The sequence below is a fragment of the Columba livia genome, unplaced genomic scaffold (genome assembly GCF_036013475.1).
Source record: "Columba livia isolate bColLiv1 breed racing homer unplaced genomic scaffold, bColLiv1.pat.W.v2 Scaffold_2064, whole genome shotgun sequence".
NCBI lineage: Eukaryota > Metazoa > Chordata > Aves > Columbiformes > Columbidae > Columba > Columba livia.
The window spans coordinates 3,170-26,809 of record NW_027043205.1 but is presented as its reverse complement, the minus strand read 5'-3'; the positions used below and the strand labels follow the sequence as shown (position 1 = coordinate 26,809).

The following is a 23,640-nucleotide window of genomic DNA, read 5'->3' as shown; positions in this document are numbered from 1 at the left end:
CAGTATCCTCCCCATTTGCTCCCAGTATCTCCCAGTGCCCCCCCAGTGCTCCCAGTATCCCCCCAGTGCTCCCAGTGCCCCCCCAGTGCTCCCAGTGCCCCCCCAGCATCCTCCCCATTTGCTCCCAGTATCTCCCAGTGCCCCCCAGTGCTCCCTCTATCCTCCCAGTATCCTCCCCATTTGCTCCCAGTATCCCCCCAGTTCTCCCAGTGATCCCCCCAGTTCCCCCAGTGCCCCCCAGTGCTCCCAGTGCCCCCCAGCATCCCCCCCATTTGCTCCCAGTATCTCCCAGTGCCCCCCCCAGTATTCCCACTATCCTCCCAGTGCCCCCCAGCATCCTCCCCATTTGCTCCCAGTATCCTCACAGTGTCCTCCCAGTGCCCCCCAATGCTCCCAGTCTGCTCCCAGTGTCCTCCCAGTATCCCCAGTGCTCCCAGTTCCCCCCGCAGGCTCCACACCCCGCGCTAGGCCTCACGTTGCCGTGGCAACCACTGACGCCCCGCCCCCTTCCTCACCCCCGCCCCATAACCCTGTCCCTGACCACGCCCCCTCCACTGGCGTTCCCCGATTGGGCTGCCGCTCAGCCCTTGACCACGCCCCCTCCATTGGCGTTCCCCAGTTGGGCTGCCGCTCTTCCCCTGACCACGCCCCACACTCCCTGACCACGCCCCCTCCATTGGCGTTCCCCAGTTGGGCTGCCGCTCTTCCCCTGACCACGCCCCCCACTCCCTGACCACGCCCCCTCCATTGGCGTTCCCCAGTTGGGCTGCCGCTCTTCCCCTGACCACGCCCCCCGCTCCCTGACCACGCCCCCCCGCCGTTCCCCGAGGGGCGGGGGAGCGACGAGAGAGACGGGGGAGCGGCGGGATGGGTTTGTACTGGTTTATACTGGTCTATACTGGTTTATACTGGTTTACCGGAGCCCCAGCTGCTCACACTCCCTCGCCCGCACCCCCCCGAACGCCCGATACCGGTGATTGAGCGGCGGGCTCCTCCCGTGCAACCGGTACCTCCCGCACAGCGCCCCCTGCGGGACTCGCACCCCGAACAACACCCGGCGCGCCCGCGCGTTGCACGAGCGCCATGGCGCAGAGCGCGCACGGCTCCCGCGTCAGGTAGACGTCGCACCCCGCGCAAAGGTAGGGCGTGGCGTCACCGCTGACGTCATCGCCATAACCACGCCCCCCTTTGGCGCCTCGCCACCTCCTCTAGGAGGCGCATGGTGGCGTGGGCCAACGGGTGACCCCCCCGCCGCCCGTCGTGCGCTGTCGCCACCACCCGCCCTGTCGCGACATCCACGGCCGCCCCCCCCGCCGCCACCATCCCCCCCCCGCGCCCCACGCCGCGCGGCCGCCACCGCCACCCCCATGAGCTTTGTCACCTCTGTCACCTCCTCCGGGGGCAGCTCCGTCCCCATTGTCCCCAACGTCCCCCCCCGCGTCACCCAGGGCCACAGGGCGGCCGCTCGAGCCGCTGTCACCTCCGTCACCCCCTTGGGGACGCGGGCGGGGACGAGGACGCGGAATGGGGGACCCAGACCGTGGGGGGACACGTGGGGACCCAGGAGGACGGGGAGGGGGGGGGAGGGGGACAGTGGGGACATGGGGGGGGGTGGCACCAGGGATGGTGGTGACAGTGTCCCCAATGGCGGGTGACAATATCCTTGGTGTCCCCAGTAGTGGTGACAATGTCCCCAGGGCCACTGCTGGTGGTGACGGTGACAATGTCCTTGGTGTCCCCAGTAGTGGTGACAATGTCCCCAGGGCCACTGCTGGTGGTGACGGTGACAATGTCCTTGGTGTCCCCAGTAGTGGTGACAATGTCCCTAGTAGTGGTGACAATGTCCCCAGCAGTGGTGACAATGTCACCAGAGCCACCGCTGGTGGTGACGGTGACAAAGTTCCTGGTGTCCCCAATGTCCCCAGAGCCACCACTGGTGGTGACGGTGACAACGTCCCTGGTGTCCCCAGTAGTGGTGACAATGTCACCAGAGCCACCGCTGGTGGTGACGGTGACAATGTTCCTGGTGTCCTCAATGTCCCCAGTGCCACCAATGGTGGTGACGGTGACAATGTTCCTGGTGTCCCCAAGAGGGGTGACAATGTCACCAGGGCCACCACTGGTGGTTACGGTGACAACATCCCTGGTGTCCCCAATAGGGGTGACAATGTCCCCAGAGCCACCGCTGGTGGTGACGGTGACAATGTTCCTGGTGTCCTCAATGTCCCCAGTGCCACCAATGGTGGTGACGGTGACAATGTTCCTGGTGTCCCTAAGAGGGGTGACAATGTCACCAGGGCCACCACTGGTGGTTACGGTGACAACGTCCCTGGTGTCCCCAATAGGGGTGACAATGTCCCCAGAGCCACCGCTGGTGGTGACGGTGACAATGTCCCTGGTGTCCCCAATGGTCCCAGTGCCACCAGTGGTGGTGACGGTGACAATGTTCCTGGTGTCCCCAGTAGCGGTGACAATGTCACCAGAGCCACCACTGGTGGTGACGGTGACAATGTCCCTGGTGTCCCCAATGGTCCCAGTGCCACCAGTGGTGGTGACGGTGACAATGTCCTTGTTGTCCCCAGTAGTGATCACAATGTCCCCAGGGCCACCGCTGGTGGTGACGGTGACAATGTCCCTGGTGTCCCCAATAGGGGTGACAATGTCCCCAGAGCCACCGCTGGTGGTGACGGTGACAACGTCCCTGGTGTCCCCAGTGCTCCCAGTGACACATCCAGCTCCAGTGTCCCTGCTACTGGTGTCCCCAGTGCCACAAGCGCTTCCAGGGACTGTGGTGACATCATCGGTGACATCATCAGTGACATCATCGCTGACACCTGGGCGGGTGGTGGCAGCCACGTCCCCAACAGCCCAGATGTCCCCAGTGCTCCCAGTATCCCCAGTGCTCCCAGTATCCCCAGTGCCCAACTCCCCCAGTCCCCCCAGTGCCTCCCAGTCACCCCCCAGTCCTTCCCAGTGCTCCCAGTCCCACCCAGTATCCCCAGTCCCCAATTCCCCCAGTACCCCCCAGTGCCTCCCAGTCCTTCCCAGTGCTCCCAGTCCCACCCAGTATCCCCAGTCCCCAATTCCCCCAGTACCCCCCAGTGCCTCCCAGTCTTTCCCAGTGCTCCCAGTATCCCCAGTCCCCAATTCCCCCAGTACCCCCCAGTGCCTCCCAGTCCTTCCCAGTGCTCCCAGTATCCCCAGTCCCCAATTCCCCCAGTACCCCCCAGTGCCTCCCAGTCCTTCCCAGTGCTCCCAGTATCCCCAGTCCCCAGTTCCCCCAGTACCCCCCAGTGCCTCCCAGTCCTTCCCAGTGCTCCCAGTATCCCCAGTCCCCAGTTCCCCCAGTACCCCCCAGTGCCTCCCAGTCCTTCCCAGTGCTCCCAGTATCCCCAGTCCCCAATTCCCCCAGTACCCCCCAATGCCTCCCAGTCCTTCCCAGTGCTCCCAGTATCCCCAGTCCCCAATTCCCCCAGTACCCCCCAGTGCCTCCCAGTCCTTCCCAGTGCTCCCAGTATCCCCAGTCCCCAATTCCCCCAGTACCCCCCAGTGCCTCCCAGTCCTTCCCAGTGCTCCCAGTATCCCCAGTCCCCAATTCCCCCAGTACCCCCCAGTGCCTCCCAGTCCTTCCCAGTGCTCCCAGTATCCCCAGTCCCCAATTCCCCCAGTACCCCCAGTGCCTCCCAGTCCTTCCCAGTGCTCCCAGTATCCCCAGTCCCCAATTCCCCCAGTACCCCCCAGTGCCTCCCAGTCCTTCCCAGTGCTCCCAGTCCCTCCCAGTATCCCCAGTCCCCAACTCCCCCAGTCCCTCCCAGTCACCCCCCAGTCCTTCCCAGTGCTCCCAGTCCTTCCCAGTATCCCCAGTCCCCAATTCCCCCAGTACCCCCCAGTCCTTCCCAGTGCTCCCAGTCCCTCCCAGTATCCCCAGTCCCCAATTCCCCCAGTACCCCCCAATGCCTCCCAGTCCTTCCCAGTGCTCCCAGTCCCTCCCAGTATCCCCAGTCCCCAATTCCCCCAGTCCCTCCCAGTCACCCCCCAGTCCTTCCCAGTGCTCCCAGTCCTTCCCAGTATCCCCAGTCCCCCCCAGTCCTTCCCAGTGCTCCCAGTCCCTCCCAGTATCCCCAGTCCCCAATTCCCCCAGTACCCCCCAATGCCTCCCAGTCCTTCCCAGTGCTCCCAGTCCCTCCCAGTATCCCCAGTCCCCCCCAATTCCCCCAGTGTCCCCATTTCCCCCAGTGTCCCCAGTCCCCCCCAGTGTCCCCAGTCCCCCCCAGTGTCCCCAGTCCCCAATTCCCCCAGTGCTCCCAGTCCCCCCCAGTGCCTCCCAATCCCTCCCAGTATCCCCAGTCCCCCAATTCCCCCAGTGTCCCCATTTCCCCCAGTATCCCCAGTGTCCCCATTTCCCCCAGTGTCCCCAGTCCCCCCCAGTGCTCCCAGTGTTCCCAGTATCCCCAGTCCCCCCCAGTATCCCCAGTCCCCCCCAGTATCCCCAGTCCCCCCCAATTCCCCCAGTGTCCCCAGTCCCCCCCAGTGCTCCCAGTCCCTCCCAGTCCCCCCAGTTCCCCCCCATCCCATTACCTGGGGGGGTTCCCAGTTGGCTCTCCAGACAGATCAGCACCGCCGGCCCCTCCCCCCCCGGCCCCTCCCCCCCCCGCACCCTCTTGACGTGGGGCAGGTGGGGGAGGGGCCGGGCCCTCCCCAATTCCCGCACCAGCCGCTGCGTCTCCCCCCGAATGAAAATGGGGGCGGCCACCCCCCCCAAAACCGGCAGAGGGTCCCCCTCCCCCACCCAGGGCACCCCAAAAGGGGGCGGGTCCGGAGAGGGGGGGGGAGGGGCAAGAGGATGGGGGAGGGGCGGCCCTGACCCCCCCTCTGGAGGTTGCGGAGGTTCCATCGGCTCCATCCTAAAGGGGGGGGAGGGGATATAGGATTGACTCCCCCCATAGGGACACACCTATAGGGACCCCCCCTAGGGACCCACCTGTGACCCCCCCATAGGAACAGCCCTATAGGGTCCCTCCATAGGGACTCACCTGGGACCCCCCATAGGGTCCCCCCACCCCAGAGACTCCCCTATTGTGACCCCCCCATAGGGACAGCCCTATAGGGAACCTCCTATAGGGACCGACCTGTGACCCCCCCATAGGGACCCTCCCACCCCAGAGACCCTCCTATAGTGACCCCCCCCATAGGGACAGCCCTATAGGGACCCCCCCCATAGGGTCCCCCCACCCCAGAGACCCCCCCTATATGATGCCCCCATAGGGACAGCCCTATATGAATGCCCCCATAGGGACCCCCCCACCCCAGAGACCCCCCTATTGTGACCCCCCCATAGGGACAGCCCTATAGGGAACCTCCTATAGGGACCGACCTGTGCCCCCCCCATAGGGACCCTCCCACCCCAGAGTCCCTCCTATAGTGACCCCCCCCATAGGGACAGCCCTATAGGGACCCCCCCATAGGGTCCCCGAACCCCAGAGACCCCCCCTATATGATGCCCCCATAGGGACAGCCCTATATGAATGCTCCCATAGGGACCCCCCCACCCCAGAGACCCCCCTATTGTGACCCCCCCATAGGGACAGCCCTATAGGGAACCTCCTATAGGGACCCATCTGTGACCCCCCCATAGGGACCCTCCCACCCCAGAGACCCTCCTATAGTGACCCCCCCCATAGGGACAGCCCTATAGGGACCCCCCCCATAGGGTCCCCCCACCCCAGAGACCCCCGCTATATGATGCCCCCATAGGGACAGCCCTATATGAATGCTCCCATAGGGACCCCCCCACCCCAGAGACCCCCCTATTGTGACCCCCCCATAGGGACAGCCCTATAGGGAACCCCCACAGGGACCCACCCGTGACCCCCCCTCTATAGGACTCCCCCCCCAGTAAACCCCTATAGGGACCCCCCCCATTAAACTCCCTATAGGTTCCCCCCATAGGGTCCCCCGGTGACCCTGGGACCCCACGTGGCGCCCCCGCCCGCCCTTTACCGCTCGCCGCCGCCTCGGCCACGCCCCCGCGCGCTGATTGGGCAGCCAGAGCGCGCCGGACGTCCTGGGGCGGGGCCAGAGGGCGGAACCACCGAGACGAGCGGCAGGAAGGGCAGGGGCGATGCGGGCGGGGCGATCGCGCCCCTGGCGGCTGGGAGGAGCGCAGGAGGAACTGCAGGACACCAGTGTGCACCAGTTTGGACCAGTTTGGACCAGTTTGGACCAGTATGGAGCAGCGGGACACCAGAAGCGCAACAGTGTGCGCCTGCAGGCACCGGTAAGGAGCAGTTTGCACCAGTATATGCCAGTAGAACACCAGTATGCACCAGTAGGACACCAGTATGCACCAGTATACACCGGTAGGACACCAGTATGCACCAGTAGGACACCAGTAGGACACCAGTGTGTGCCAGTATACACCAATGGGGACCAGTACGCACCAGTATGTACCAGTATGCACCAGTATACGTCAGTAGGACACCAGTAGGACACCAGTATGCACCAGTATGCACCAGTATGCACCAGTATAGACCAGTAGGACACCAGTAGGCACCAGTAGGACATCAGTAGAACACCAGTAGGCATCACTACATACCAGTAGGACACCAGTATACACCAGTAGGACACCAGTATACACCAATAGGACACCAGTAGGACACCAGTAGGACACCAGTATGCACCAGTAGGACACCAATAAGACACCAATAGGCACCAGTAGGACACCAGTATACACCAGTATACACCAGTAGGACACCAGTATAGACCAATAAGACACCAATAGGCACCAGTAGGACACCAGTACGCACCAGTATACACCAGTAGGACACCAGTATAGACCAATAGGACACCAGTAGGACACCAGTAGCCAACAGTAGGACACCAGTATACATCAGTAGAACACCAGTAGGATGTCAGTAGGACACCAGTAGCCACCAGTAGCGACCAGTAAGATACCAGTAGAACACCAGTATACACCAGTAGCCACCAGTAGGACACCAGTATACACCAGTAGGACACCAGTATACACCAGTATACACCAGTAGGACACCAGTAGGACACCAGTATACACCAGTAGGACACTAGTATACACCAGTATACACCAGTATACACCAGTAGGACACCAGTATACACCAGTATACACCAGTAGGACACCAGTAGGACACCAGTATACACCAGTATACACCAGTATACACCAGTATACACCAGTAGGACACCAGTAGAACACCAGTATACACCAGTAGCCACCAGCAGACACTAATATGGACAAACAGAGACCAGTACACACCAGTATGGACCAGTAGGAGAATTCTGAGGATGTCGGGGCCTGAGACACCACGAAGGTCACGTGACCACGGGCCAGAGTGGTGACGTCACCGTGACGTCACAATGACACGGAAGTGTGGGGTGAAGTTGGGGAGGAGCTCCCGGCTCATCGTCAACCCCATGGACGGTCCAACGAGGGTGGAATTCTGGGATGGGATGGAACGTGGATTCATGATGCCCAGTGTCACCACGGGAGGTACCGGTGTCCCCAGGGCCACCATGGGGACGTTGGGGTGACCCAGTGGTCAACGTGGTGGCCACCATGGGAAGGTTGGGGTGACCCAGTGGTTAACATGGTGGCCACTATGGGAACCGTGTGTTGACCCAATGGTCGCCATGGGAAGGTTGTGGTGACCCAATGGTCATCATGGTGGCCACCATGAGAAGGTTGCGGTGACCCAATGGTCATCATGGTGGCCACCATGAGAAGGTTGCGGTGACCCAATGGTCATCATGGTGTCCCCATGGCCACCATGGGAACCTTGTGTTGACCCAATGGTCACCATGGTGTCCCCATGGCCACCATGGGAACCTTGTGTTGACCCAATGGTCGCCATGGGAAGGTTGTGGTGACCCAATGGTCATCATGGTGGCCACCATGAGAAGGTTGTGGTGACCCAATGGTCACCATGGTGTCCCCATGGCCACCATGGGAATGCTGTGGTGACCCAATAGTCACCATGGTGTCCCCATGGCCACCATGGGAACCTTGTGTTGACCCAATGGTCACCACGGTGTCCCCATGGCCACCATGGGAACCTTGTGTTGACCCAATGGTCGCCATGGTAAGGTTTTGGTGACCCAATGGACAACATGGTGGCCAACATGGGAAGGTTGTGGTGACCCAATTGTCATCATGGTGGCCACCATGGGAAGGTTGGGGTGACCCGATGGTCATCATGGTGTCCCCATGGCCACCATGGGAATGCTGTGGTGACCCAGTGGTCAACATGGTGGCCACTATGGGAACCGTGTGTTGACCCAATGGTCGCCATGGGAAGGTTGTGGTGACCCAGTGGTCATCATGGTGGCCACCATGAGAAGGTTGTGGTGACCCAATGGTCATCATGGTGTTCCCATGGCAACCATGGGAATACTGTGGTGACCCAATGGTCACCACGGTGTCCCCATGGCCACCATGGGAACCTTGTCTTGACCCAATGGTCACCATGGTGTCCCCATGGCCACCATGGGAACCTTGTGTTGACCCAATGGTCGCCATGGGAAGGTTGTGGTGACCCAATGGTCATCATGGTGGCCACCATGAGAAGGTTGTGGTGACCCAATGGTCATCATGGTGGCCACCATGGGAAGGTTGGGGTGACCCAATGGTCATCATGGTGTTCCCATGGCAACCATGGGAATACTGTGGTGACCCAATGGTCACCACGGTGTCCCCATGGCCACCATGGGAACCTTGTCTTGACCCAATGGTCGCCATGGGAAGGTTGTGGTGACCCAATGGTCATCATGGTGGCCACCATGAGAAGGTTGTGGTGACCCAATTGTCTTAATGGTGGCCACCACGGGAAGGTTGTGGTGACCCGATGGTCACCATGGTGTCCCCACGGCCACCACCAGAACGTTGTGGTGACCCAATGGTCATCATGGTGTCCCCAGAACCACCATGGGAATGTTGTGGTCACCCAATGGTCATCATGGTGGCCACCACGGGAATGTTGTGATCACCCAAGGTGGTCACCATGACATTCCTGTGGTGGCCCTGAAGCTCAGGGGGGTGGTCGAGGCTCCAGAGCTGGTGGCCACTGAATGTGACATGGATTCTCCATTGTCTTCCAGAGCAAATGGCCATCTGGGACGCGGTGGCCACCTACATCCATGACCATCTCCTGTCCAACAAGGTAGACCCACCACCCGTGTCCTCCTGGGCCACAGACATGGGTGGGAAGTCCCCGTGGCCCTCAGATTGCTCAAAAAGCAGGAAAATCACCCCAAAATTCACAACGACAGACAAATAGGTCTTGGGCAAACGTGGTGGCACCTCTGGTGGACCATGTGCTGAAGACCCCTCAAGATCCTTCTGCTTTGACCCATCGTTGGCTTTTTGGGTGGAAAGACTTGAGATCTTCTCCCCAAAGTTCACCCCAGCATGGAAATGGGGAAGATTCATCCAGAAGGACCATCTGTGGTCAAATGGGCCACCTCCAGCTCTTCCAACTGGCCAATCCTCACCCTTGGGTCCTTCTCATCTTCTCCAGGGGGTCCGAATTCCCACCTTGGGCTCCTTCGATGTCGTGACGCAACAGGTCCAGGTTGGAGATGAAGATGTGACCATCCACAGACCCACGTTCAACCTGGCCAGGAACCTCGTGGTCGGCCACAACCTCGTGGACGACAAGTCCTACCTGCCCGGTAAGATGGTGGAGATGCCACCTGGTTGGTCGCATGGTCATCGTGTCCCTTCACTGGGACTAAACCACCCCCAAAATGCTCCAAAATTGGGGTTTCTCCCCATCATTTCAACGCTCAACCATTGGGTGATGCCTCAAGAGCCATGGGGAGGTGTCTCCATCATCTCAGGTGGGTTTTGGAGCTGGAACCCATCAGATAGTCCAAGGTGGACATCACATCCCTTCCCCAGGTCTACACCACTCCAAAAATGCTCCAAAATTGGGGTTTCTCCCCATCATTTCAACGCTCAACCATTGGGTGATGCCTCAAGAGCCACGGGATGGTGTCTCCATCATCTCAGGTGGCTTTTGGAGCTGGAACCCATCAGATACTCCAAGGTGGACATCACATCCCTTCCCAGGTCTAAACCACTCCAAAAATGCTCCAAAATTGGGGTTTCTCCCCATCATTTCAACGCTCAACCATTGGGTGATGCCTCAAGAGCCATGGGGTGGTGTCTCCATCATCTCAGGTGGCTTTTGGAGCTGGAACCCATCAGATACTCCAAGGTGGACGTCACATCCCTTCCCCACGTCTACACCACTCCAAAAATGCTCCAAAATTGGGGTTTCTCCCCATCATTTCAACGCTCAACCATTGGGTGATGCCTCAAGAGCCACAGGGTGGTGTCTCCATCATCTCAGGTGGCTTTTGGAGCTGGAACCCATCAGATGCTCCAAGGTGGACATCACATCCCTTCCCCAGGTCTACACCACTCCAAAAATGCTCCAAAATTGGGGTTTCTCCCCATAATTTCAACGCTCAACCATTGGGTGATGCCTCAAGAGCCACGGGATGGTGTCTCCATCATCTCAGGTGGCTTTTGGAGCTGGAACCCATCAGATACTCCAAGGTGGACGTCACATCCCTTCCCCAGGTCTAAACCACTCCAAAAATGCTCCAAAATTGGGGTTTCTCCCCATAATTTCAACGCTCAACCATTGGGTGATGCCTCAAGAGCCATGGGGAGGTGTCTCCATCATCTCAGGTGGGTTTTGGAGCTGGAACCCACCAGATACTCCAAGGTGGACATCACATCCCTTCCCCACGTCTATACCACTCCAAAAATGCTCCAAAATTGGGGTTTCTCCCCATAATTTCAACGCTCAACCATTGGGTGATGCCTCAAGAGCCATGGGGTGGTGTCTCCATCATCTCAGGTGGCTTTTGGAGCTGGAACCCATCAGATAGTCCAAGGTGGACATCACATCCCTTCCCCAGGTCTACACCACTCCAAAAATGCTCCAAAATTGGTGTTTCTCCCTATAATTTCAACGCTCAACCATTGGGTGATGCCTCAAGAGCCACGGGATGGTGTCTCCATCATCTCAGGTGGCTTTTGGAGCTGGAACCCATCAGATACTCCAAGGTGGACGTCACATCCCTTCCCCAGGTCTAAACCACTCCAAAAATGCTCCAAAATTGGGGTTTCTCCCCATAATTTCAACGCTCAACCATTGGGTGATGCCTCAAGAGCCATGGGGAGGTGTCTCCATCATCTCAGGTGGGTTTTGGAGCTGGAACCCACCAGATACTCCAAGGTGGACATCACATCCCTTCCCCAGGTCTACACCACTCCAAAAATGCTCCAAAATTGGGGTTTTCCCCATAATTTCAACGCTCAACCATTGGGTGATGCCTCAAGAGCCACGGGGTGGTGTCTCCATCATCTCAGGTGGCTTTTGGAGCTGGAACCCATCAGATACTCCAAGGTGGACATCACATCCCTTCCCCAGGTCTAAACCACTCCAAAAATGCTCCAAAATTGGGGTTTTCCCCATAATTTCAATGCTCAACCATTGGGTGATGCCTCAAGAGCCACGGGGTGGTGTCTCCATCATCTCACATGGCTTTTGGAGCTGGAACCCATCAGATACTCCAAGGTGGACATCACATCCCTTCCCCACGTCTAAACCACTCCAAAAATGCTCCAAAATTGGGGTTTCTCCCCATAATTTCAACGCTCAACCATTGGGTGATGCCTCAAGAGCCACGGGGTGGTGTCTCCATCGTCTCACATGGGTTTTCTCCAGGTAACAAGGAGCTGGAACCCATCAAATACTCCAAGGTGGCCGCGACCGCCTCCGTGTCACGACGGAAGGTGGAAGGTTGTGTCCAAGGGACCTTGTCCCTCTTCTCCTACTGCCTGGGGAAGGGGCAGAACGTGGCGCTTCTCCTGAAGGACATCGGGGTGCTGCTCCTCGAAGCCACCAAGGTGGACATGAGGTTCTACCACCACTTCCTGGAGGCCTTGGCCGGGAAGGACAACTTGCAGAAGGTGGTTTTCCAGGTGGGTGATGGTGGGGATGGTGGGTGGTGGATATGGTGGGACGTGGGCAATGTCTTGGGTGGGGTGAGGATGATGGTCCTTCATGAGCTTGGGCTTCTCCTATATTGGGTGTCTGAGTCACGTTGAGGACGTCCCACCATCTTGTTCTCCAACACTGGGTCCCTCAACCACGTTGAGGACCTTCCTGCATCTTTGGCCAACTCCAATATCAAGTATCTCATGTTGAGGACCTCCTGCCATCTTTATTCTCCAATACTGTGTCCCTCAACCATGTTGAAGACCTCCCACCATCTTTATCCTCCAATATTGGGTCCCTCAACCATATTGAGAACATCCCACCATCTTTATCCTCCAATATTGGGTCCCTCAACCACCTTGAGAACATCCCACCATCATTATTCTCCTCCAATATCAAGTATCTCATGTTGAGGACCTCCCACCATCTTTATTCTCCAATATTGGGTCCCTCAACCATATTGAGAACATCCCACCATCTTTATTCTCCAATATTGGGTCCCTCAACCACATTGAGAACATCCCACCATCTTTGGCCACCTCCAATGTCAAGCATCTCATGTTGAGGACCTCCCACCTTCTTTATCCTCCAATATTGGGTCCCTCAACCACATTGAGAACATCCCACCATCTTTGGTCACCTCCAATATCAAGTATCTCATGTTGAGAACATCCCATCATCTTTATTCTCCTCCAATATCAAGTATCTCATGTTGAGGACCTCCCACCATCTTTATTCTCCAATACTGGGTCCCTCAACCACATTGAGAACATCCCACCATCTTTATCCTCCAATATTGGGTCTCTCAACCACATTGAGAACATCCCACCATCTTTATTCTCCAATATTGGGTCCCTCAACCACATTGAGAACATCCCACCATCTTTGGCCACCTCCAATATCAAGTATCTCATGCTGAGGACCTCCCACCATCTTTATTCTCCAATATTGGGTCCTTCAACCACCTTGAGAACATCCCACCATCTTTGGCCACCTCCAATGTCAAGTATCTCATGTTGAGGACCTCCCACCATCTTTATCCTCCAATATTGGGTCCCTCAACCGCATTGAGAACATCCCACCATCTTTGGTCACCTCCAATATCAAGTATCTCATGTTGAGAAAATCCCATCATCTTTATTCTCCTCCAATATCAAGTATCTAATGTTGAGGACCTCCCACCATCTTTATCCTCCAATATTGGGTCCCTCAACCACATTGAGAACATCCCACCATCTTTGGTCACCTCCAATATCAATTATCTCATGTTGAGAACATCCCATCATCTTTATTCTCCTCCAATATCAAGTATCTCATGCTGAGGACCTCCCACCATCTTTATCCTCCAACATTGGGTCCCTCAACCATATTGAGAACATCCCACCATCTTTATCCTCCAATATTGGGTCCCTCAGCCACCTTGAGAACATCCCACCATCTTTATCCTCCAATATTGGGTCCCTCAACCGCATTGAGAACATCCCACCATCTTTGGCCACCTCCAATATCAAGTATCTCATGTTGAGGACATCCCACCATCTTTATTCTCCTCCAATATCAAGTATCTCATGTTGAGGACCTCCCACCATCTTTATCCTCCAATATTGGGTCCCTCAACCACATTGAGAACATCCCACCATCTTTATTCTCCAATATTGGGTCCCTCAACCACATTGAGAACATCCCACCATCTTTGACCTCCAATATTGGGTCCCTCAACCACACTGAGAACATCCCACCATCTTTGGTCACCTCCAATGTCAACTATCTCATGTTGAGGACCTCCCACCATCTTTATCCTCCAATATTGGGTCCCTCAACCACATTGAGAACATCCCACCATCTTTGGCCTCCAATATTGGGTCCCTCAGCCACCTTGAGAACATCCCACCATCGTTATTCTCCTCCAATATCAAGTATCTTATCTTGAGGACCTCCCACCATCTTTATCCTCCAATATTGGGTCCCTCAACCACATTGAGAACATCCCACCATCTTTGGTCACCTCCAATGTCAAGTATCTCATGTTGAGGACCTCCCACCATCTTTATCCTCCAACATTGGGTCCCTCAACCATATTGAGGATGTCCCATCATCTTTGGCCTCCAATATCGGGTCCCTCAACCACATTGAGAACATCCCACCATCTTTATTCTCTTCCAATATCAAGTATCTCATGTTGAGAACCTCCCACCATCTTTATCCTCCAATATTGGGTCCCTCAGCCACATTGAGAACATCCCACCATCTTTATCCTCCAATATTGGGTCCCTCAACCACATTGAGAACATCCCACCGTCTTTGGCCACCTCCAATATCAAGTATCTCATGTTGAGAACATCCCATCATCTTTATTCTCCTCCAATATCAAGTATCTCATGCTGAGGACCTCCCACCATCTTTGACCTCCAATATTGGGTCCCTCAACCACGTTGAGGACCTTCCTGCATCTTTGGCCAACTCCAATATCAAGTATCTCATGTTGAGGACCTCCTGCCATCTTTATTCTCCAATACTGTGTCCCTCAACCATGTTGAAGACCTCCCACCATCTTTATCCTCCAATATTGGGTCCTTCAACCACCTTGAGAACATCCCACCATCTTTGGCCACCTCCAATGTCAAGTATCTCATGTTGAGGACCTCCCACCATCTTTATCCTCCAATATTGGGTCCCTCAACCATATTGAGAACATCCCACCATCTTTATTCTCCAATATTGGGTCCCTCAACCGCATTGAGAACATCCCACCATCTTTGGCCACCTCCAATGTCAAGTATCTCATGTTGAGGACCTCCCACCTTCTTTATCCTCCAATATTGGGTCCCTTAACCACATTGAGAACATCCCACCATCTTTATCCTCCAATATTGGGTCCCTCAACCACATTGAAGACTCCTGTCATCTTTGTCCTCCAATATTGGGTCCCTCAGCCACCTTGAGAACATCTCACCATCGTTATTCTCCTCCAATATCAAGTATCTCATGTTGAGAACCTTCCACCATCTTTATTCTCCAATATTGGGTCCCTCAACCATATTGAGAACATCCCACCATCTTTATTCTCCAATATTGGGTCCCTCAACCACACTGAGAACATCCCACCATCTTTGGTCACCTCCAATGTCAACTATCTCATGTTGAGGACCTCCCACCTTCTTTATCCTCCAATATTGGGTCTCTCAACCACATTGAGAACATCCCACCATCTTTGGCCTCCAATATTGGGTCCCTCAACCACATTGAGAACATCCCACCATCTTTATTCTCTTCCAATATCAAGTATCTCATGTTGAGAACCTCCCACCATCTTTATCCTCCAATATTGGGTCCCTCAACCACATTGAGAACATCCCACCATGTTTATTCTCCAATATTGGGTCCCTCAACCACATTGAAGACCTCCCACCATCTTTGGCCTCCAATATTGGGTCCCTCAACCACATTGAGAACATCCCACCATCTTTGGTCACCTCCAATATCAAGTATCTCATGTTGAGAACATCCCATCATCTTTATTCTCCTCCAATATCAAGTATCTCATGTTGAGGACCTCCCACCATCTTTATTCTCCAATATTGGGTCCCTCAACCACATTGAGAACATCCCACCATCTTTATCCTCCAATATTGGGTCTCTCAACCACATTGAGAACATCCCACCATCTTTATTCTCCAATATTGGGTCCCTCAACCACATTGAGAACATCCCACCATCTTTGGCCACCTCCAATATCAAGTATCTCATGCTGAGGACCTCCCACCATCTTTATTCTCCAATATTGGGTCCCTCAACCACACTGAGAACATCCCACCATCTTTGGTCACCTCCAATGTCAACTATCTCATGTTGAGGACCTCCCACCTTCTTTATCCTCCAATATTGGGTCTCTCAACCATATTGAGAACATCCCACCATCTTTGGCCTCCAATATTGGGTCCTTCAACCACCTTGAGAACATCCCACCATCTTTGGCCACCTCCAATATCAAGTATCTCATGTTGAGGACCTTCCACCATCTTTATTCTCCAATATTGGGTCCCTCAACCACATTGAGAACATCCCACCATCGTTATTCTCCTTCAATATCAAGTATCTCATGTTGAGGACCTCCTGCCATCTTTATTCTCCAATACTGTGTCCCTCAACCATGTTGAAGACCTCCCACCATCTTTATCCTCCAATATTGGGTCCTTCAACCACCTTGAGAACATCCCACCATCTTTGGTCACCTCCAATATCAAGTATCTCATGTTGAGGACCTCCCACCATCTTTATCCTCCAATATTGGGTCCCTCAACCACATTGAGAACATCCCGTCATCTTTATCCTCCAATATTGGGTCCCTCAACCGCATTGAGAACATCCCACCATCTTTGGCCACCTCCAATGTCAAGTATCTCATGTTGAGGACCTCCCACCTTCTTTATCCTCCAATATTGGGTCCCTTAACCACATTGAGAACATCCCACCATCTTTGGCCTCCAATATTGGGTCTCTCAACCACATTGAAGACCTCCTGTCATCTTTGTCCTCCAATATTGGGTCCCTCAGCCACCTTGAGAACATCCCACCATCGTTATTCTCCTCCAATATCCAGTATCTCATGTTGAGAACCTTCCACCATCTTTATTCTCCAATATTGGGTCCCTCAACCACATTGAGAACATCCCACCATCTTTGTCCTCCAATATTGGGTCCCTCAACCACATTGAGAACATCCCACCATCTTTGTCCTCCAATATTGGGTCCCTCAACCACATTGAGAACCTCCCACCATCTTTATCCTCCAATATTGGGTCCCTCAACCACATTGAGAACATCCCACCCTCTTTGGCCACCTCCAATGTCAAGTATCTCATGTTGAGGACATCCCATCATCTTTATCCTCCAACATTGGGTCCCTCAACCACATTGAAGACCTCCCACCATTTTTGGCCTCCAATATTGGGTCCCTCAACCACCTTGAGAACATCCCACCATCTTTGGCCACCTCCAATGTCAAGCATCTCATGTTGAGGACCTCCCACCTTCTTTATCCTCCAATATTGGGTCCCTCAACCATATTGAGAACATCCCACCATCTTTATCCTCCAATATTGGGTCCCTCAACCACATTGAGAACATCCCAACATCTTTGGTCACCTCCAATATCAAGTATCTCATGTTGAGAACATCCCATCATCTTTATTCTCCTCCAATATCAAGTATCTCATGTTGAGGACCTCCCACCATCTTTATCCTCCAATACTGGGTCCCTTAACCACATTGAGAACATCCCACCATCTTTATCCTCCAATATTGGGTCCCTCAACCACATTGAAGACCTCCTGTCATCTTTGTCCTCCAATATTGGGTCCCTCAGCCACCTTGAGAACATCCCACCATCGTTATTCTCTTCCAATATCAAGTATCTCATGTTTAGGACCTCCCATCATCTTTGTTCTCCAATATTGGGTCTCTCAACCACATTGAGAACATCCCACCATCTTTATCCTCCAATATTGGGTCCCTCAACCACATTGAGAACATCCCACCATCTTTGGTCACCTCCAATGTCAAGTATCTCATGTTGAGGACCTCCCACCATCTTTATCCCCCAATATTGGGTCCCTCAACCACATTGAGAACATCCCACCGTCTTTGGCCACCTCCAATATCAAGTATCTCATGTTGAGAACATCCCATCATCTTTGGCCACCTCCAATGTCAAGTATCTTATCTTGAGGACCTCCCACCATCTTTATCCTCCAATATTGGGTCCCTCAACCACATTGAGAACATCCCACCATCTTTATTCTCTTCCAATATCAAGTATCTCATGTTGAGAACCTCCCACCATCTTTATCCTCCAATATTGGGTCCCTCAACCACCTTGAGAACATCTCACCATCGTTATTCTCCTCCAATATCAAGTATCTCATGTTGAGAACCTTCCACCATCTTTATTCTCCAACATTGGGTCCCTCAACCACATTGAGAACATCCCACCATCTTTATTCTCCAATATTGGGTCCCTCAACCACATTGAGAACATCCCACCATCTTTGGCCACCTCCAATATCAAGTATCTCATGTTGAGAACCTTCCACCATCTTTATTCTCCAATATTGGGTCCCTCAACCATATTGAGAACATCCCACCATCTTTATCCTCCAATATTGGGTCCCTCAACCACATTGAGAACATCTCACCATCGTTATTCTCCTCCAATGTCAAGTATCTCATGTTGAGGACCTCCCACCTTCTTTATCCTCCAATACTGGGTCTCTCAACCACATTGAGAACATCCCACCATCTTTGGCCTCCAATATTGGGTCCCTCAACCACATTGAGAACATCCCACCATCTTTATCCTCTAATATTGGGTCCCTCAACCACATTGAGAACATCCCACCATCTTTGGTCACCTCCAATGTCAAGTATCTCATGTTGAGGACCTCCCACCATCTTTATCCTCCAATATTGGGTCCCTCAACCATATTGAGAACATCCCCCCATCTTTATCCTCCAATATTGGGTCCCTCAGCCACCTTGAGAACATCCCACCATCTTTGGCCACCTCCAATATCAATTGTCTCACCTTGAGGACCTCCCACCACCTTTATTCTCCTCCCCTGCAGGTCCCCGAGGTGCTGGACACCATGTTGTCCCCAATGGTTCCCTTGGCCTCACTCTGTTCCTCCGGTCGCACCATCATCTTCCCCAGGTGAGGACATTGGGGGCTGTTTGGTGGTAGAGCTGGGAAAATACGGTGGATTTGGGGAAAAACGTGGTAGATTTGGGAAAACAAGTGGGCGACTTGATGCTCTGGGTCGTGTTGGTGTCGTCTCCAGGTTTGCGGTGGAGGTCGTGGCCAAACCACGACCCAATGAGTCACAACGAGCTCCTGGTGAGGACGAGGAGATGAGGAAAGAGAGTTTTCCACATCTTGGCCATTGCGAGAAAGGTAAAACAACCTGATTTGGGTGGTTTTGGTGGGGAAATCAGCGGTGTTGAGGGTTGGAGAAACCGCCTTGGAGATGATGGAGAAACCATGTTGGAAATGGTGGAGAAACCACCTTGGAAATGGTGGAGAAACCACGTTGGAAATGGTGGGGAAACCCATTGGAAGTGATGGAGAAACCTCGTTGGAGATGGTGGAGAAACCACGTTGGAGATGGTGGAGAAACCACCTGGAGATGATGGAGAAACCATGTTGGAAATGATGGAGAAACCTAATTGGAAATGATGGAGAAGCCATGTTGGAAATGGTGGAGAAACCCATTGGAAATCATGGAGAAACCACCTGGAGATGATGGAGAAACTGCCTTGGAGATGATGAAGAAACCCATTGGAAATGATGGAGAAACCTCATTGGAGATGATGGAGAAGCCACCTTGGAGATGATGGAGAAATCACGTTGGAAATGATGGAGAAACCACCTTGGAGATGATGGAGAAGCCATGTTGGAAATGGTGGAACAACCACCTTGGAGATGGTGGAGAAACCCATTGGAAATGGTGGAGAAAGCACCTGGAGATGATGGAGAAACCATATTGGAAATGATGGAGAAACCACGTTGGAAATGATGGAGAAACCACCTTGGAAAAGGTGGAGAAACCACCTTGGAGATGATGGAAAAGCCATGTTGAAGATGATGGAGAACCCACCTCAGAGATGACGGAGAACCCACCTTGGAGATGATGGAGAAACCTCATTGGAAATGATGGAGAAACCTCATTGGAGATGATGGAGAAGCCACGTTGGAAATGGTGGAGAAATCACGTTGGAGATTATGGAGAAACCACCTTGGAGATGATGGAGAAACCGCCTTGGAAATGGTGGAGAAACCACCTGGAGATGATGGAGAACCCACCTCAGAGATGACGGAGAACCCACCTTGGAGATGATGGAGAAACCTCATTGGAAATGGTGGAGAAACCTCATTGGAAATGGTGGAGAAACCTCATTGGAGATGGTGGAGAAACCTCATTGGAGATGATGGAGAAGCCACGTTGGAAATGGTGGAGAAATCACCTTGGAGATGATGGAGAAACTGCCTTGGAGATGATGGAGAAACCTCATTGGAGATGATGGAGAAACCTCATTGGAGATGATGGAGAAGCCACGTTGGAAATGGTGGAGAAATCACCTTGGAGATGATGGAGAAACCGCCTTGGAGATGATGGAGAAACCACCTTGGAAAAGGTGGAGAAACCACCTTGGAGATGATGGAAAAGCCGTGTTGAAGATGATGGAGAACCCGCCTTGGAGATGATGGAGAAGCCATGTTGGAAATGGTGGAGAAACCACCTTAGAGATGATGGAGAAACCACCTTGGAGATGATGGAGAAACCGCCTTGGAAATGGTGGAGAAACCACCTTGGAGATGGTGGAGAAACCCATTGGAAATGGTGGAGAGACCACCTGGAGATGATGGAGAAACCATGTTGGAAATGGTGGAGAAACCACCTTGGAAATGATGGAGAAGCCATGTTGAAGATGATGGAGAACCCACCTTGGAGATGATGGAGAAACCTCATTGGAAATGGTGGAGAAACCTCATTGGAAATGATGGAGAAACCTCATTGGAGATGATGGAGAAGCCACGTTGGAAATGGTGGAGAAATCACCTTGGAGATGATGGAGAAACCGCCTTGGAGATGATGGAGAAGCCATGTTGGAAATGGTGGAGAAACCACTTTAGAGATGATGGAGAAACCACCTTGGAGATGATGGAGAAACCGCCTTGGAAATGGTGGAGAAACCACCTTGGAGATGATGGAGAAGCCACGTTGGAAATGGTGGAGAAATCACCTTGGAGATGATGGAGAAACCGCCTTGGAGATGACGGAGAAACCGCCTTGGAAATGGTGGAGAAACCACCTCGGAGATGATGGAGAAACCACCTTGGAGATGATGGAGAACTGGGGCAAACCTGTTGTTGGGGGGGAGCGCAGTGGCCACGGGGGGAGCAGAACGTCCCTCTTGGTCCTTTTTAAAGAGCCCATGAGCACCCTTGGGTGTCACCGGGGCCACTGGTGTCACCACCATGTTCTTCTGATGATGTTTCTTCTCAGTTCCAGGTGGATTTCATGGTTTCCCAGCTCCAGGAAGTCCAAACTTGACCAGTGATGAAACGTCGCGGATCTGGGAGGTCACAAGGAATGAGAAGAAGAGGAGAACATCTCATACCAGGTGAGGCTGAAGGCTCAAGGCTGGTGTCTCCATTTTGTCCAACGAGGTGGTAGATGCTCCATCCATGGCAACAATCAAGGTTGGATGAGGTTTGGAGCAACTGGAAGATGCCCTTGACCATGGGAAGGGGGTTGGTCTAGGTGGACCTTCAAACGGTCCTTCCAACCCAAACTATTGGAAGAGCTCAAGGTTGGGTTGATGGAGTTTGAAGGAACCTTGTCTTGCTTGAAGATGTCATGGGGCTGGATCTTCTCCAGCACTTCAGGAGGACCCAGATATGACATGGGGACAGTTGTGTGTCAACTGTGGGTCCCATCTCAAGGGGTTTCCTCAGCTGAGCTGCGCAAAGAGCCACATGTCCCCAAGTCCATGGTGTCCTCAAGGTAGACCCATCTCATTGTGTCCTTCCAGGAAGCTGTCGGTGATCCAGAAGGTCTCCTCCATCCCATCAAAGGAATCAATGACCCAGAAGGTCTCTTCTATCTCATCATCTCCTTCCAAGAAACCATCAATGACCCAGAAGGTCTCTTCCACCCCATTGTCTCCTTCCAAGAAGCCATCAATGACCCAGAAGGTCTCTTCTATCTCATCATCTCCTTCCAAGAAACCATCAATGACCCAGAAGGTCTCTTCCACCCCATTGTCTCCTTCCAAGAAGCCATCAATGACCCAGAAGGTCTCTTCTGTCTCATCATCTCCTTCCAAGAAGCCATCAATGACCCAGAAGGTCTCTTCCACCCCATTGTCTTCTTCCAAGAAGCCATCAATGACCCAGAAGGTCTCTTCCACCCCATTATCTCCTTCCAAGAGGCCATCAATGACCCAGAAGGTCTCTTCCACCCCATTGTCTTCTTCCAAGAGGCCATCAATGACCCAGAAGGTCTCTTCTATCTCATCATCTCCTTCCAAGAGGCCATCAATGACCCAGAGGTCTCTTCTATCTCATCATCTCCTTCCAAGAAGCCATCAATGACCCAGAAGGTCTCTTCCACCCCATTGTCTTCTTCCAAGAGGCCATCAATGACCCAGAAGGTCTCTTCCACCCCATTGTCTTCTTCCAAGAGGCCATCAATGACCCAGAAGGTCTCTTCCACCCCATCATCTCCTTCCAAGAAACCATCAATGACCCAGAAGGTCTCTTCCACCCCATTGTCTCCTTCCAAGAAGCCATCAATGACCCAGAAGGTCTCTTCCATCTCATCATCTCCTTCAAGAAGCCATCAATGACCCAGAAGGTCTCCTCACCCCAAAAGCTGTTGATGACCCTCAAACGCAAGCTCAAAAGCCGAGGACGCAAGTCGGGACAAGCGCGGGGACAAAGGAGACCCCAGAGCTCTATGGGAGGAAGAGGAGGAGGAGGAGGAGGAGAAGGACCAGGATTGGTGGAGCAGTTCCTGGCTGAGATGGCGACGGTGAAGATGATGACGATGAAACCCAAACGCCACGTCCTCGGGGACCCCCGACCTTCGTTACGCCCGTAATCGCCGTCTTATCGGCAACGAGCTCCGAGACCAGCCTGGTCGATGTCCCCACCTATGATGTCCCCATGGGGCCACCACCAAGACCATGACATCAATGATAATGAAGTTGGGACCTGAGAAATTGTGGCAAACCCCCAAAAATATGGATTATTGACATGGAGCTTGGAGGTCGAGGTACTTGAGGAACCTCCAGTTGGGTTGAGGTGAAGGATGGTTGGTCCAAGTCAACGTGGAGCTTCTCTGAAGACCAAGACCTGTTGTCCTCTTGGTCCCATGTGGAAGGAGATGATTAAAAGTACCAAAAACTGAGGTGCCCCTCCCCCAAAAACCGAGGTGCCCCCCCCAACACTAAGGTGCCCCACGGGGCGATCTAAAAGGCATAAATAACCCCCCCAAAAACACAGTAAGCACCCCATATGCGTCCCTAATTGCAAACCGGGGTGGTTCCCCTTTAAAAGTGGGGTGCCCCCCCCCGCCCCAAGCTCCGGAGGGTAAAAGGCACCGCTGGGATTCGAACCCAGGATCTCCTGTTTACTAGACAGGCGCTTTAACCAACTAAGCCACGGCGCCGCCTGGCGGAGCGGCGCGCGGCACGCCCCCCATCGCTGGCTCCGGCGGCTCCGCGCATGCGCGGGGGGGGTGGAGGGAATAGGGGCGCAAAAAGGGGGGTGCGAAGGGGGTGTAAAAAAAGGGGGGAGAAAGGGGGGGGGCGGGACTGGGGGGAGGGTTTGTAAAGGGGGGGGGGCAAATGGGGGGTGCAAAACGGGGGGGTGCAAAGGAGGTAATGGGGGTGTGCAAAAGTGGGGGGCAAATGGGGGGTGCAAAGAGGGGGGTGCAAAGGGGGTGCTAAAAAGGGGACAATGGGGGTGTGCAAAAAGGGGGGGCAATTGGGGGTGTGCAAAAGTGGGGGGCAATGGGGGCTGTGTGCGATGGGGGGT

General features: G+C 53.9%; 2 protein-coding genes and 1 non-coding gene across 4 annotated transcripts; 1 reads left to right on the top strand and 2 right to left on the bottom strand.

Moving 5' to 3' along the window:
• Positions 1-868: 868 nt before the first annotated feature.
• LOC135577993 (mucin-2-like) lies at positions 869-6,073 on the bottom strand. The gene is made up of 4 exons (XM_065048149.1): positions 6,001-6,073; positions 4,579-4,904; positions 1,719-2,834; positions 869-1,651 (listed from the first exon to the last, which is right to left on the bottom strand). The coding sequence occupies exons 2-4, from the start codon at positions 4,901-4,903 to the stop codon at positions 1,209-1,211; spliced, it is 1,884 nt and encodes a 627-aa protein (XP_064904221.1). The 5' UTR covers position 4,904; positions 6,001-6,073; the 3' UTR covers positions 869-1,208.
• Positions 5,851-22,201, top strand: LOC110356452 (coiled-coil domain-containing protein 81-like). Of its 2 annotated transcripts, none has more exons than XM_065048151.1 (8): positions 5,851-6,277; positions 9,124-9,185; positions 9,543-9,696; positions 11,769-12,025; positions 18,665-18,750; positions 18,878-18,990; positions 21,104-21,221; positions 21,633-22,201. In XM_065048151.1, the coding sequence occupies exons 2-8, from the start codon at positions 9,129-9,131 to the stop codon at positions 22,192-22,194; spliced, it is 1,347 nt and encodes a 448-aa protein (XP_064904223.1). In that variant the 5' UTR covers positions 5,851-6,277; positions 9,124-9,128; the 3' UTR covers positions 22,195-22,201. The 2 variants fall into 2 exon arrangements, with proteins under 2 accessions (XP_064904223.1, XP_064904222.1); XM_065048150.1 differs by lacking the exon at positions 5,851-6,277 and adding an exon at positions 7,388-7,519.
• A 997-nt stretch (positions 22,202-23,198) lies between these two features.
• On the bottom strand, positions 23,199-23,272 carry TRNAT-AGU (transfer RNA threonine (anticodon AGU)). The gene has a single exon. It is a non-coding gene; the product is annotated as a tRNA-Thr (tRNA).
• Positions 23,273-23,640: the final 368 nt, after the last annotated feature.

Coding starts and splice junctions, on each gene's coding strand:
- LOC110356452 (XM_065048150.1), top strand. CDS start 7,444: ATGGACGGTCCAACGAGGGTGGAATTCTGGGATGGGATGGAACGTGGA. Junction 12,026..18,664: donor TGCAGAAGGTGGTTTTCCAG/GTGGGTGATGGT, acceptor CCTCCCCTGCAG/GTCCCCGAGGTGCTGGACAC. Junction 18,991..21,103: donor TCTTGGCCATTGCGAGAAAG/GTAAAACAACCT, acceptor GTTTCTTCTCAG/TTCCAGGTGGATTTCATGGT.
- LOC135577993 (XM_065048149.1), bottom strand. CDS start 4,903: ATGGAGCCGATGGAACCTCCGCAACCTCCAGAGGGGGGGTCAGGGCCG. Junction 2,835..4,578: donor CCAACTGGGAACCCCCCCAG/GTAATGGGATGG, acceptor CCACCCGCCCAG/GTGTCAGCGATGATGTCACT. Junction 1,652..1,718: donor GGACACCAAGGACATTGTCA/CCGTCACCACCA, acceptor GGATATTGTCAC/CCGCCATTGGGGACACTGTC.